General features: G+C 38.0%; 3 protein-coding genes and 1 long non-coding RNA gene across 6 annotated transcripts; 3 read left to right on the top strand and 1 right to left on the bottom strand.

Annotated features, from left to right (window-relative positions):
* Window positions 1–880: 880 nt before the first annotated feature.
* Window positions 881–3,136, bottom strand: LOC111793323 (uncharacterized). Its single transcript, XR_002814920.2, has 3 exons — window positions 3,005–3,136; window positions 2,763–2,858; window positions 881–1,604 (listed from the first exon to the last, which is right to left on the bottom strand). It is a non-coding gene; the product is annotated as an uncharacterized LOC111793323 (long non-coding RNA).
* LOC111793319 (major pollen allergen Ole e 1) lies at window positions 1,976–3,103 on the top strand. The gene is made up of 2 exons (XM_023675156.2): window positions 1,976–2,230; window positions 2,646–3,103. Exons 1-2 carry the CDS (start codon window positions 2,053–2,055, stop codon window positions 2,981–2,983), a joined length of 516 nt encoding a protein of 171 aa, XP_023530924.1. The 5' UTR covers window positions 1,976–2,052; the 3' UTR covers window positions 2,984–3,103.
* Window positions 3,137–6,247: 3,111 nt separating the features above from the next.
* On the top strand, window positions 6,248–9,007 carry LOC111793791 (large ribosomal subunit protein eL8z). Its single transcript, XM_023675834.2, has 7 exons — window positions 6,248–6,360; window positions 7,333–7,377; window positions 7,475–7,676; window positions 8,050–8,219; window positions 8,320–8,448; window positions 8,531–8,623; window positions 8,713–9,007. Exons 1-7 carry the CDS (start codon window positions 6,358–6,360, stop codon window positions 8,842–8,844), a joined length of 774 nt encoding a protein of 257 aa, XP_023531602.2. The 5' UTR covers window positions 6,248–6,357; the 3' UTR covers window positions 8,845–9,007.
* A 137-nt stretch (window positions 9,008–9,144) lies between these two features.
* LOC111793792 (cation/H(+) antiporter 15) lies at window positions 9,145–13,525 on the top strand. Of its 3 annotated transcripts, none has more exons than XM_087123441.1 (4): window positions 9,145–9,527; window positions 10,087–10,373; window positions 11,147–12,142; window positions 12,228–13,525. In XM_087123441.1, exons 2-4 carry the CDS (start codon window positions 10,116–10,118, stop codon window positions 13,449–13,451), a joined length of 2,478 nt encoding a protein of 825 aa, XP_086979567.1. In that variant the 5' UTR covers window positions 9,145–9,527; window positions 10,087–10,115; the 3' UTR covers window positions 13,452–13,525. The 3 variants fall into 3 exon arrangements, with proteins under 3 accessions (XP_086979567.1, XP_023531604.2, XP_023531605.2); XM_023675836.2 differs by lacking the exon at window positions 9,145–9,527 and adding an exon at window positions 9,807–9,968; XM_023675837.2 differs by lacking the exon at window positions 9,145–9,527 and having other exon boundaries at window positions 9,809–10,203; window positions 10,290–10,373.
* The last annotated feature ends 245 nt before the right edge of the window (window positions 13,526–13,770 follow it).

Here is a 13,770-nt window from a genome sequence, read left to right as displayed (position 1 = left end):
TGGTAGCTCGCTTAGGTGGTCACAAGGCTTAGGAGTAGTGGAATGCTAGGTCAGGTGGTGGAGTGTTGACATCATGCCTCACTCTATAGTACCGGCATTTCTAAACTAGTGGATATGTACATGATTTTGGTGAACAGACATACGGTGTCGTGGAGTTATTTTAAGTAAAACAATTTTCTCAAGTCTACATTATTTGTAGCATTTTACTGACATGGCGAGTCACCGAGCATCGAGATAAGCGATTGCTATTGCTACCTAACAGCGACCGACCTTTTTCAAATTTCAAAGGGTTGAAAAAACTTGACAAGGGTTCTCCATAAGCATTATAGGGACCCTATTTTGCCCAAGAAGGCTCGACCAACAAGCATTCTCAACCGCTCAGTTTGCTCCAATTCACCCTTTTAACATCACGTTTATTGCAGAGGGTACAGGGTCCAGAATCTGGAGTGCGATCCCTTGCCCCACACCACATCACGAGCTGCATAGTCCTTTTTTAGTGGCTCGTTCAATCGGCTGTCATTCTCCATTACCACTCCATATTCTTTTCCCATTGGCCATGTTTTTGGGCTCTTTGGTTTTGGAGATTGCTGCAATTGCCAAATAATAACTAATACTGTTTCATTCCACCTCAATTGGTGCTGTTGATTGATGGTGTCACAATCGCACTTTTTCTTACAGCAGATTTTGCGATTGTGCGGTATTCATTTCTCAACAGTAGGTGAGTCAAGCCAGTTTGTATTCACGTTGCCTACAGCTGGGCAACATATGCTTAAGCCTCTATCCTCGATTTGAGAAAAAGATTTTAGAAAATGGGGGCAGACAAATTTTGAAAGAGAGTTCGAAAGCAAGAATGAGAGAGATTGAAAGCAATATTGTGGTATACCAGCAAAAGGCAACACAACTTAAGTAGCATATAAGTTTTTCGGGTAGGGAGAATTGACAATTAGTCGCATCCCCCTATAGTACATTTTAAGGCGATTCAGGTCTGGCAGGCCTAGATGTGATTTTGCCGAACGATCATACAAAATCAGGTGAGGAGTTGACAACTTGCCACACCCCTCTATAGTACATTTTGAGGCGATTCAAGTCTGGTAGGCTTAGATGTGATTTCCAAGAACGGTCATACAAAATCATGCGAGGAGTTGACAACTAGTCACACCCCCTATAGTACATTTTGGGGCGATTTAGGTCTAACAGGCCTAGACATGATTTCGCCGAACAGTTATACAAACAGAAAATACAATAGTAAGATAATACAACATGGAACAAAATAAAGGGTTCGGCATGGCATGAACATGCGACCATGTACAACATGCTCTGGACGAGCATGACCGTGTCACTTGGCTCCATAGACATTGGCTAAGATTACAACCTTGTAACTGTCGCCGACTGAAGTTTGAAAACTCGAAGCAATTAGATGTCTTAACCTTCATCTCATTGCCTAGTTATGATTGCTTGGCTCGATCGACATTGGCTAAGACTACAGCCCTATAAGTGTCGCCGACCAAAGCTTGAAAACTTAAAGCAATTAGATGTCTGAATGTTTGAGGGTTGAGATGTAGAGCAGGCATTCTTTTTTCACAAGAGACTTGGAATTGACACACCTAAAAACAGATGGGTATAAATCTTCTCAAGACAATTTAATGGAATTCAGTCCATATGTGTTGGTTGGCTCTTTAGTTTGAAATGGGTAGCTCTATTAAGAGAGTTTAGCTGGGTTAGGCCCTCGAATCAAGAAGCAATATCAGCAATAATTCTACCAAAAGAATCTACTTTCTTCTCTTTCCTACGCTTCAAGTTCACATGGAAACTGACAAAATATCTTCACATGTCTTTGTTTCTTGTGAAAATGTTAAATGGCCTTTACTTTTTGCCTTTACTTCAGTTATATCCCTACCCACCAACTGCTGAAGCAGTGAAGCTCGTTGCTTACATTACTACCACTACTACTCCCACCCTTCATTACATATCCTGATATGCATTGAACATCAGAGGGCACTTCTTTCAAAGAGGAAAGAAACAGAAGCTTCTCTCTTGTTCCAACAGTTAGCCATGAATCTCTTTCTACTCTTTATCTTAGCTTTCTTGGTTCCAAGTTCCCTTCTATTGGGAATTCAGGCTTCTCATTCCCACCGAACAAGAACATTTTCTCAGATTACTGTCATGGGCCTTGTTTATTGTGACACTTGCTCCAACAACTCCTTCTCCAAACACAGTTACTTCTTATCAGGTAAGGCTCAATTTCATTTGAAGTCATGATTTCAACAACTTGAACATGAACTAGAATTCAAATGATGAAACTAGTATCTTCGTTTCAAGAGCAATGGTTTTTGTAGTTATGTTGTACGTTTGTTTGGACTTTAATCTTCTTCAGTATTTTGATACTGATTTTGAATTTGATTTTCAACTTCTTTTTCCTTTTCAAGAGCAATGGTTTTTGTAGTTATGTTGTACGTTTGTTTAGACTTTAATCTTCTTCAGCATTTTGATACTGATTTTGAATTTGATTTTCAACTTCGTTGATACAATTTTCTAACCTAATTTCAATAAGAGCATTTGATTCAGCAATTCATTCAAAAGCAAGACTGATAAAATCGATACTCGTCGGTGCACTGCGTGTGTGTTTATGTATGAAAAAAAATCAGGTGTAGAAGTTCGAATCAGCTGCAAATTCAAAGCAGAAACGCCGCGTACGGCGGAGCAGATAGCATTCTCAGTGAACAGAACAACAAACAAATACGGAGTTTACAGATTGGAAATACCTTCGGTGGACGGAATCCGATGCGCAGAGGATTCAGAGATAGCGTCGTTCTGCCAAGCCAGTTTGATCGGAAGTCCATCGTCGTCTTGCAACGTCCCTGGATACAGAACCACATCGGAAGAAATTTCGATCAAATCGAGAGAGGCAAACATTTGCATTTACAGCTTAAATCCGCTCAATTACAGGCCATCAGCTAGAGATGATACCTTGTGTGGAAATTAGTCGAACGATGAAGATGATTACCTTTTGATGAAGCTTCCTTTTGCCTCGCCCAAATTTGTCGCCATGGATTGAACAAAATTGTACAGTTTTGGAAGGAATCAAAGCTCTCGTCTCTCTCAATCTCTTTGCAATTTAGACCTTGAAAAATATTTGCATGATTTATATATCCTCCACTAAAATGTCAAAATTTGAACTAACATTCATATTTGCAATTTAGTCCTTCCACAATGTGAAAATTTTCACTATCATCCCCGTCTCACCCTCCATGTCTTTGCAATTTAGTCCTTCGAAAGTTAATATTTACATGATTTATATTTTCTCCACCAAAATGTCAAAATTTTCGCTATCGTATAATTGAACTAACATTCATATTTGCAATTTAGTCCTTCCACAATGTGAAAATTTTCACTATCGTCTCCGTCTCACCTTCCATGTCTTTGCAATTTAGTCCTTTAAAAGTTAATATTTACATGATTTATATATTCTCGACTAAAATATCAAAATTTTCGACATCGTATAATTGAACTAATATTCATATTTGCAATTTAGTCCTTCCATAATGTTAAAATTTTCACTATCGTCTCCGTCTCACCTTCCATGTCTTTGCAATTTAGTCCTTTAAAAGTTAATATTTACATGATTTATATCTTCTCGACTAAAATGTCCAAAATTTGGTTATCGTATAATTAAACTAATATTCATATTTGCAATTTAGTCCTTCCATAATGTTAAAATTTTCACTATCGTCTCCGTCTCACCTTCCATGTCTTTGCAATTTAGTCCTTTAAAAGTTAATATTTACATGATTTATATCTTCTCGACTAAAATGTCCAAAATTTGGTTATCGTATAATTAAACTAATATTCATATTTGCAATTTAGTCCTTCCATAATGTTAAAATTTTCACTATCGTCTCCGTCTCACCTTCCATGTCTTTGCAATTTAGTCCTTTAAAAGTTAATATTTACATGATTTATATCTTCTCGACTAAAATGTCCAAAATTTGGTTATCGTATAATTGAACTAATATTCATATTTGCAATTTAGTCCTTCCATAATGTTAAAATTTTCACTATCGTCTCCGTCTCACCCTCCATGTCTTTGCAATTTAGTCCTTCGAAAGTTAATGTTTACATGATTTATATATTCTCGACTAAAATGTCAAAATTTTCGCTATCGTATAATTGAACTAATATTCATATTTGCAATTTAGTCCTTCCAAAATGTCAAAATTTTCGCTATCATCTCCGTCTCAGAGCTTCAGTATTCAACAATACTAATTCTATGAGTATGAATACGTTCGATGAAATGAATTTGAGTAATTTAATAATGTGAATTGATATTTTATCTGACCCCATCGAAGAACTTCAATGTTATGGTATGACGAAAGTTAATGATATTAAATATAGACTTCTATAAAAAATTGTCTACGATAGCTTTTGAATCAACGTTTACGAGTGAGAGAATTCATAATTCTTTAATTTTTTTTAACCTCGTGAACAGTAGAATGTTTGATATGCACACAAAATTGGATCGGTAGAAAATTAGTATCATTAGTTCTTCCTCAACTCAACCGCTTGAACATTTGTTCTAAAATTGAGTCATGTAATTTTAATTATTTTATTATCTATTTGTTACAATCTAATATGCACGATATATATATATATATATATATTTCGATATCATGTATAAATATGTTTCATCGTTGTACTAGTCATCTACAGTCCTCACACCAGAGATTCCCAGTTAGAAGGCAACATTGCAACATTCCATGCTCAACAAGACTCATGTCGCACGCCCAAAGGCACCTGATTCCAACCAGCCGAACATGTTGTGGCACCACTTAGCCTTCAAAACATAGGGCTAGCCCAAGGCTGGCAGGCATCACCACAACGTCACACACTCAACGAGGTTCATGCCACACACTCGAACGCACCCAACTCCACCCCATAAGTAAAATATGTTTGTTGCAATCTAATATGAGCGGTATATATATTTAGGGTATTCCAACTCCATCGATATCATGTATAAATATGTTTCATCATCGTACCAGCCATCCATAGTCCTCACACTAGAGATTCCTAGTTAGAAGACAACATTGCAACATTGCATGCTCAACAAGACTCATGTCGCACACCAAAGGCACCTGATTCCAACCAATTGAGCGTGTTCTGGCACCACTTAGTCTTCAAAACATAGGGTTGCCCCAAGGCTGGCAGACATCACCACAACGTCACAGAGGCTCATGTCGCACGCCCGAGGGCACCCGGCTCCACCCCACCTAATGTAAGTAAAATATTTTGTTTTAGCTTTTACAAATAATTGATATATTTTTTTAATAGGTTGATTGAGTTTTTTTTTCAGGTCATTAAATTTTTTTGAACTCTTTTTAATATTTTTAAATATAGAGAATATTTGACGATATAAAAGGTATATATTTTGTATATTGTGAAAAATAATTGCTAAAATCATATAAAAAATGTACAATAAAATGAATAAATTAAATATGTGAGAACAGACCACCATTTATAAGGGTGTGGAAACCTTCCTCTAGCAAACGCATTTTAAAGCTTTGAGGCGAAGCTCGAAAAGAAAGCCTAAAGAGGACAATATCTGCTAACAGGGATCTGAGTCGTTATAAATGGTATCAGAGCCAAACATCGGACGATGTGCCAGCGAGGACGCTGGACCTCGAAAGGGGTGGATTGTGATGTCCCACATTGTTGGGAGGAGAACAAACCACCTGCTAGTGAGGACACTGGGCCCTGAAGGGAGGTGGATTGTGATGTCCCACATTGGTTGGAGAGGAGAACAAACCACCAGCTAGCGAGGACGCTGGGTCTAGAACGGGGTAGATTGTGATGTCCCACATTGTTGGTGAGGAGAACAAACCACCAGCCAGCGATGATGCTGGGTCCAGAAAGGAGGTGGATTGTGATGTCCCACATTGGTTGGAGAGGAGAACAAACCACCAACCAGCGAGGACACTGGGTCCAAGAGGTGGTGGATTGTGATGTCCCACGTTGGTTGGAGAGGAGAACAAACTAACATTTACTAGGGAAAGTCGAAAAAGGACAATAGTGTAATTTGTTATAAATGATTAAAATATATTATTATACACGTGGATAATTGGTATAATGGTTTGAAAATACATAAAAATAATTAAAATTATTATTATTTTATATTATATATAATTTTATTATTTTTAAATAATATATTTTTCAGCCCGTCATATTAGAGAGCCCAAAAGAACATAAGCCCATCTTGTTCTTATTTTGCCCTAGCCGTCTGCTCTCCCTCTCTGCTTCAGTTTGCCGCCGCTTATTTATATTCCATCCTTCTTCTCAATCTCCCTTTCACCAGGCTCGGGTAAAATGGTATGAATCTCCTTACTCTCTTCTCTCTTTTGATTCTGTTTATCAGTTTAGTTTGCGTTTTCTGGAGCTTTCAGATTCAATCTTTTGTTTTCAGATGCTATAATAGAATCAGTCCATGAATGTGTTTTTGTTTGGATGACTGAGCCCCAAAACTATGTATCATGGTTGCATTGCTGTTATGTTTTCTGCGATTTTAAGTTTTGAAATTTCTAGATGCATTTTTTTTATCGGGTTTTGAGAGAAGTTTTCCTCTCGATCGTCTGGAAAATGGTGTTTCATTTCTTGCTTTTTAAATCACGAGGTTTTGATCGCTGAATCTGTTTGGCTTATTTTGATATGAAGCAGTTTCTGTCGGAGGTTGATTTTGATGTGTTTTTGGTTTCTTTTGAAAAATGCTTGCTAGGTAGATTGACTGAGTTGAGACTTAAGAGACATTCACTTTTTGGATTTAGCCACTTGGTGTTCTTTCATGGACACTCTTGGTTTTCAGGCCTTTACTACTTATTAGCATATTGATCATCGTTTTATTATCAAATACAATTCATGGCAGCTACACTTGTAACATTAGCACTAATAGGCTTGAATGTAGTTCAGTTGGTAAAAGCGTCAGTTGCCTTACCTCAAGGTTATTGATTGAATTTACATCCCTTGTTTGAATTGTAGTATTCTGAAAAAACACTTATGTAATCAAATTATGATAGTTGTACCTTGCAACAAAATATGAAGAAAATATTTTTGTACAAAATTGAAGTGTTTTTATGATTTCTTTTAATACTTTCAAGACTCTAGGAGGGATAGAAGTCTACACGTATTAAGATGTAAGATTAAATTCCTTCCTCTTCAACTTTTTGTCATTATACTTGAATCCCTCTTTGTGTATTATAGTTGATTTGTTCTCTTTATGATTTCTTAGATGTTTACATCTTTGCCTGGAATGAAATTTGCTAACATCATTTTATTGTATTTTTAAAGGCGCCAAAGAAAGCTGTTGGAAAAGCCTTGGCGAAAAAGAAGGCTGTAAGTGATTCTTTTCCTTGATGAATGTTTTCTTTTTTATTATTGTTCTGGTTTTTTTCGGCTGTTTTTTTAATACAGTGTTGTGTGTTGTTAACAGGAGAAGGTGGTGAACCCACTATTTGAGAAGCGGCCGAAGCAGTTCGGAATTGGTGGTGCATTGCCACCAAAGAGGGATTTGACAAGGTTTGTCAAATGGCCAAAAGCTGTTCAAATTCAGAGGAAGAAGAGGATTCTTAAGCAGAGGTTGAAGGTTCCACCAGCTTTGAATCAGTTCACTAAAACCCTTGACAAAAATCTTGGTAAACTATTAGATTTTAGTTGTGATTGTTGTCTAGTTCTTTTAAGGTATGCCTTTTAACCATATTGGATTAATGAGGTTCTTGTTTGACCTTGCAAATATATTTTCAAAGTTGATTACTGCTGATCATAAACTTCAGTCTCTGAATCTAGATGGCTGATTGATCCGTGCCTTCATTTTTACTGATGGGTTTTTATTACTTTTGCTTCTCACTTTGGTCAATTGGAAAAAATGTAATAGAAATTTCCTCAATCTGATTCCAACAATTGTGTCTGGTCAACATTTATTTTGTTTTGGTTAGATTATATGTATACTGTTTCCTTTACCTCTGTTCTTTGAATTGATATCAAGTTCAATATGTATTGTGTATACAGCCACAAACCTGTTCAAGATGCTTTTGAAGTATAGGCCAGAGGACAAGGCACAGAAAAGGGAGCGTCTTATTAAGAGAGCTCAGGAAGAGGCTGAAGGCAAGCCACATGATGCCAAGAAACCTATTGTTGTTAAATACGGTCTCAACCATGTCACCTATCTCATTGAGCAGGTTTTATTTTGTTCGGTCGTCGTACATTCGAATATTTTCGTTATCCAACTGTTATACTGCCTGGAATCATATATACTCATGATGTGAACTTCCTTTCCAGAACAAGGCACAGTTGGTGGTGATCGCCCATGATGTGGATCCAATTGAGCTCGTTGTTTGGCTCCCGGCCCTCTGCAGGAAGATGGAAATTCCATTCTGCATTGTTAAGGGAAAAGCACGATTGGGAGCGGTAACTACGACCGTTTATTTGCGATACGTTCCACTCTTTTGAATCGCAAGTACCAATGCTTTTAATTTTTCCCTTATAACAGATTGTCCATCAAAAGACTGCATCAGTTTTGTGCTTGACAACCGTGAAGAACGAAGATAAGTTGGAGTTCAGCAGGATCCTCGAAGCTATTAAGGTGATTTATGTAATCCTTTTCGTCGCTTCTTAGCTAACGTTGCGATTTGATTGGCGTAGTTTTAATATCGCATCGGTTGTTTGATTTAGGCCAATTTCAACGACAAGTACGACGAGTACAGGAAGAAATGGGGTGGTGGAATCATGGGTTCCAAGTCCCAGGCTAAAACTAAAGCAAAGGAGAGGCTTCTCGCCAAAGAAGCTGCTCAAAGAATGTCTTAGAGATGAGAGTTGGCAACTATTTTTGGGTCATAGCTTCTTCAATATCATCATGAGAGAATTTAGAAGTTTTGTTTACTTTTCTTCATTTGCTACTCATTTGCTGATTTCAGATCTAGTTTTGTTGTTGCAGACTCTTTTAATGGTTAATACTTTTGATCTCAAATCCTCACACAAAGATGTTCGACTATAGGATGGGGATGGGGAATCCTTCTTTGACCCTGTCACGTATTTCATTTCTCCATCTCCATAAAAGTATTCATTTATTTTCAAGGATCGGGGCGGGAATTTCTTACAGAGAATTTTTGGGAATCCCGTGGGGATGGAGAAGCCTTCTTCGTCTTCATCCTTATGGAGAGTTTGTGAGGATCCCGAGTGGATGGATAAGTGTTCTTTGTCCCGAAATCTTCCTTTTATTTTTTGTTTATCTCATGCTAAGAAGGAAGGCCTGGATGATTTGCTCAAACTCGTTCCAGTATTTGCCCTTCCTTTGATCCGCTCGAACTTGTTTCAGTATTTACCCGTCCTTTAAATGCCTGAGTGAGTTAGCCCCTCCCTCTGTGGAAACGGGGGATGAGTCCAGAGTCCAATTTTAGGGCATTAACCTTTCTGGGAAGCCGGTCCCTTTACATAGCCTAAATAGGCTTTTCGAAGCAACTGCAATATCATCGGTTAGGCCGCTAGGGGTATGGATTTGCTAACAGCAATTCCTTTCATCTATTTTATTTATTTATTTATTTTGAAGGTTTTTTTTTATTTTTAACATAATCTCTATTAAAAAATTTGTAAAAGTATATTAAAAAATTTGTAAAAATACTTATAATAATCAAATATATTTCATACTTACTAATATAATTTTTTAAAATTCAAATTTTATTATTATCTTTTTTAAATATTAATATTAGAAATATTAACAATTTAATTTCAAAATGGACTAAATTATTTTACTGGTACGCGCGAATAAACACAATATATATATATATATATATATAAAACTCGAGCTTCAACAATGGCTTCCATTCCCATCTTGCCCTTTTGATTTCTTCCATCTTAACTAATTCTGTTCAACAATATTTCGTTGGGTTATCAGTTTTCTTTTTCTTTCTTTTTTTGAACAGTTGGTGTTAGTAAGTTATTTTGTTGCGTAATTGTTAGTATATTTTAAGCTCGAGCTTTCTGGAATTCAATCAAACCTACAGAGATTATTCAGATAATTTTTCCATTCTGATTCTGTTCTCTCTTCAGGGATTTTCACTCACTTTCCAGCTTCGAAAATGAGTTCGATTTTAATGGAGCCTGACGATTTAGCCGTCTTCGTCGGCGGCAGTGCTAGTCGGACATCGATGAACTTCACGACTCTCTGTACGTCGGCCCACCGGATTCATTCCACCGGCGTTTTCTCCGGCGTAAACCCCTTGGAATTCTCAGTTCCTCTTCTTTTGTTGCAGTTTGGAATCTGTGCTGGAACTATCATCTTATTTCATCAGCTCCTCAAGCCCCTCGGCCAACCTCTCATCGTCTCTCAAATTTTGGTAACTTTTCTTTTCTTGCTTGGAAAGGTTTCGTTGAATTACATGTTTAGTTCATGAATTTTGGTTATATCTGATGTAGTTTTTGTTTTTGGAGTGAAGAATTCAAACGAATTCTTAAGAAAAATGAAATCCATGTCGAGAATCGAAGAGAAATAGACATTCAACAAGTTTAGTCCATGAATTCTCTGGTTAGATATGATATAGCTTTTGTTTTTCGAGCGAAGAATTCAAATGATTTTGTAAGAAAAATGAAATAAATAGGCATTCAACTAGTTTAGTCCATGAATTCTTGAGTTATATATGATATAGTTTGTGTTTTCAGAGTGAAGAACTCAAACGATTTCTTCAGAAAAATGAAACTCATGTTGAGAATCGAATAGAAAATAGGCATTCAACAAGTTTAGTCCACGAATTCTTGAGTTATATCTGATATAGTTATAGTTTTTGTTTTTGGAGGGAAGAATTCAAACAATTTCTTAAGAAAGTCGAAACACATGTCGAGAATCAAAAGAGAAAATAGGCATTCAACAAGTTTAGTCCATGAATTCTCCCGTTATATCTGATATAGTTTTTGTTTATGGAGCGAAGAACTCAAACGATTTCTTAAGTTTTGTCCATGAGTTCTTATGTTATATCCGATATAGTTTTTGTTTTCAGAGTGAAGAATTCAAACTCAAACGTTTTCTTAATAGGCTCCATTTTCAAAAATGAAGAACACCGTTAGTTTTCCCTCTCGTATATCTCGATATCTTATTGGTTTGTGATTTGAACAGGGCGGTCTAGTTCTCGGTAGTTCGGGTTTGAGCCACATGAAGACATTTAGAGACACAATTTTCCCCCTCAGGGGATTTGTTTTCCTCGACGTAGTTACTTCATTTGGCACTATATTCTACTTCTTTCTGGTTGGTGTTCAAGTGGATATCTCAATTATGAAGAACATTGACAAGAAATCCCTTGGAATTGGGACTTTTTCTGTGATTTTGCCTTTGATTCTTACATCCCTTTACTCAACAGCCTTGATGAACACTGTTGGCACCAGAACTGCAAAATCTTTACTCATTGTTTCTGCTGCTGAATCCTTCATTAACTTCCCCATGGTTGCTTCCCTTCTTTCTGAGCTTCATTTGATGAACTCTGAGTTTGGTAGAATTGCTCTAACATCTTCAATGGTTTCTACTATCTGGACTGCTTGTTTCCTAATGATAGGAACTTTGGTAGCTCCACAAAACGGGGCCGTAGCCGACTCCGTGATATCACTTTCTACCTTCATAGTGGTATCAGGAACGATCATTTTCATCGTTCGACAAGCGACGTCGTGGATCATAAAGAATAACCCGGCGGGGGAGCCATTAAAGGAGGGCTTTGTGGTTGCTTTGCTTTTAGGTGTTCTTATCACTGCCTTTAGCAGCAAGGCCTTTGGTTTGCATATCTATTTTGGCCCTCTTATTCTTGGTGTTTCAATACCTCCAGGCCCTCCCATTGGCTCAGCCTTGGTGGAAAGGCTTGATTTCATTACCTCTTGGGTTTTCATGCCTGTTTTCTTTGTTAAGCTTGGCTTGGTTATCAATGTTTATAGCATCAAGCTCAAGAACTTCTTGGGCGTGTCGTTTGTTATCTATGTTAGTGTGTTGGGGAAGTTTCTCGGCGCGCTTCTTGTTGCTGTTGTGTACTGTAGAATGCCTCTGAGAGACGCTGTGTCGCTCGGTCTCGTCATGGCTAGTCAAGGAGCTTTCGAGCTCGGTATGTTTAAATTGATGAGGAAGGAAGGGGTAAGGTGTTTTGTTTTGTTCATTGATTATCTAAGATTTGTTCTTAGAAACAAACTCATTGCATTCCGTTTTGGTTCTTGTGCAGAGGATTGATAGAGGAACTTTTGCAGTTATGTGCATTTTCTTGATGGTTTTGGTTGCGGTTATTACTCCGATAATCAGATATCTGTTTGATCCTTCGAGAAGATATACTGTTTACAAGAGAAGAACTGTCATGGATTTGAAACCCGGGTCTGATCTTCGTGTTTTGATATGTATTCACGACCAAGAAGATGTTCCGAATGCTATTAACCTACTCGAGGCCTTGAATCCGACGAGACGAAGCCATCTTATTGTGTATATGCTTCATCTTGTCGAGCTTCTTGGTCGTGCTAACTCGCAACTCATTCCTCACAATCTTAAGAAAGATAGGATTTCAACGTCGTGCCCTTCCGAGCATATCGTTAATGCCTTCAAATACTTTGGACGGAACAACCGTCAAACTGTTGCGATTTTCCCTTTCACGTCAATAACTTCTTCTACAACCATGCACGACGATGTTTATTCGCTCGCACTCAACAAAACCGTTTCGTTGATTCTTATTCCTTTTCACAAGAAGTTTTACTCTAATGGGGTCATTTCATTGTCCAACTATGACATGAAAATGGTCAACAATGAGATCCTCGACAAGGCGCCGTGCTCGGTCGGCCTTGTCGTTGACCGTGGAGTTCTGAATCTGTCAAGATCTACTGCAACTAACTTGCATTCTTTTCAAGTAGCTGTGGTGTTTTTAGGTGGAGCTGATGACCGTGAGGCAATGTTCGTCGGGGCAAGAATGGCTGGACATCCCGATATCAACTTGACACTGATTCGACTCTTGAAGAAGGGGAACGTGGAGAGGGATGATGTCAAAGAGACGAGGCTTGACAAGGAGGCCGTGCTCCAGTTTCGAAAAGCTACCACAAACAACCGTAGAGTGATGTACATAGAAGAGGTGGTCATGGATGGCACAGGAACAGTCTCGTTACTTCGTTCGATGGGGAATAGTTTCGATCTCGTGATCGTCGGAAGACGACATAGCTGTTGTCCGACGCTGGTTGAAGGCTTGGTGCTGTGGAATGAGCAGACAGAACTCGGGGCGATCGGGGAGGTGTTGGCGTCCTCAGATTTCATGGGGAATGCCATAATCTTGGTTGTGCAACAACACACAAAACTAGCAAATGAAGAACAAAATAAGAACAATGAAGATAGTGTGACTCCCATTGATAGGCATTTAGCAAAGGATGAAGCAAAAGAGTTGCCCATCCAAACCAAACCATACATGTTTTGATCCTCCTTTACTAACTTTCTTCATTCAATGCGAACCAACTTGGGAAATTTTTTAAATTCTGTGTTTCTTTTTTTTTTTTGTTCATCGCTAGCCGGTATTGTCTGCTTTGTTCCATTACGTATCTCGCTGTTAGCCTCACAGTTTCAAAACGTGTCTACTAGGGTTTTTCACTCTCTTATAAGAAATGCTTCGTTTCCCTCTCCAACCAATGTGAGATTTCACCATCCACTCCCTTTGGGGGCCAGGTCCTTGTTGGCACATTGCCCGGTATCTAATTCTGATACCATTTGTAACAACACAAACTCAGCGCCAGCAGATA

Source organism: Cucurbita pepo, chromosome 4, assembly GCF_057944985.1.
Source record: "Cucurbita pepo subsp. pepo isolate OVF chromosome 4, ASM5794498v1, whole genome shotgun sequence".
In the NCBI taxonomy this organism is placed as follows: domain Eukaryota; kingdom Viridiplantae; phylum Streptophyta; class Magnoliopsida; order Cucurbitales; family Cucurbitaceae; genus Cucurbita; species Cucurbita pepo.
Note: the sequence above shows the minus strand (reverse complement) of the source record. Positions and strands in the feature narration are given on the sequence as shown.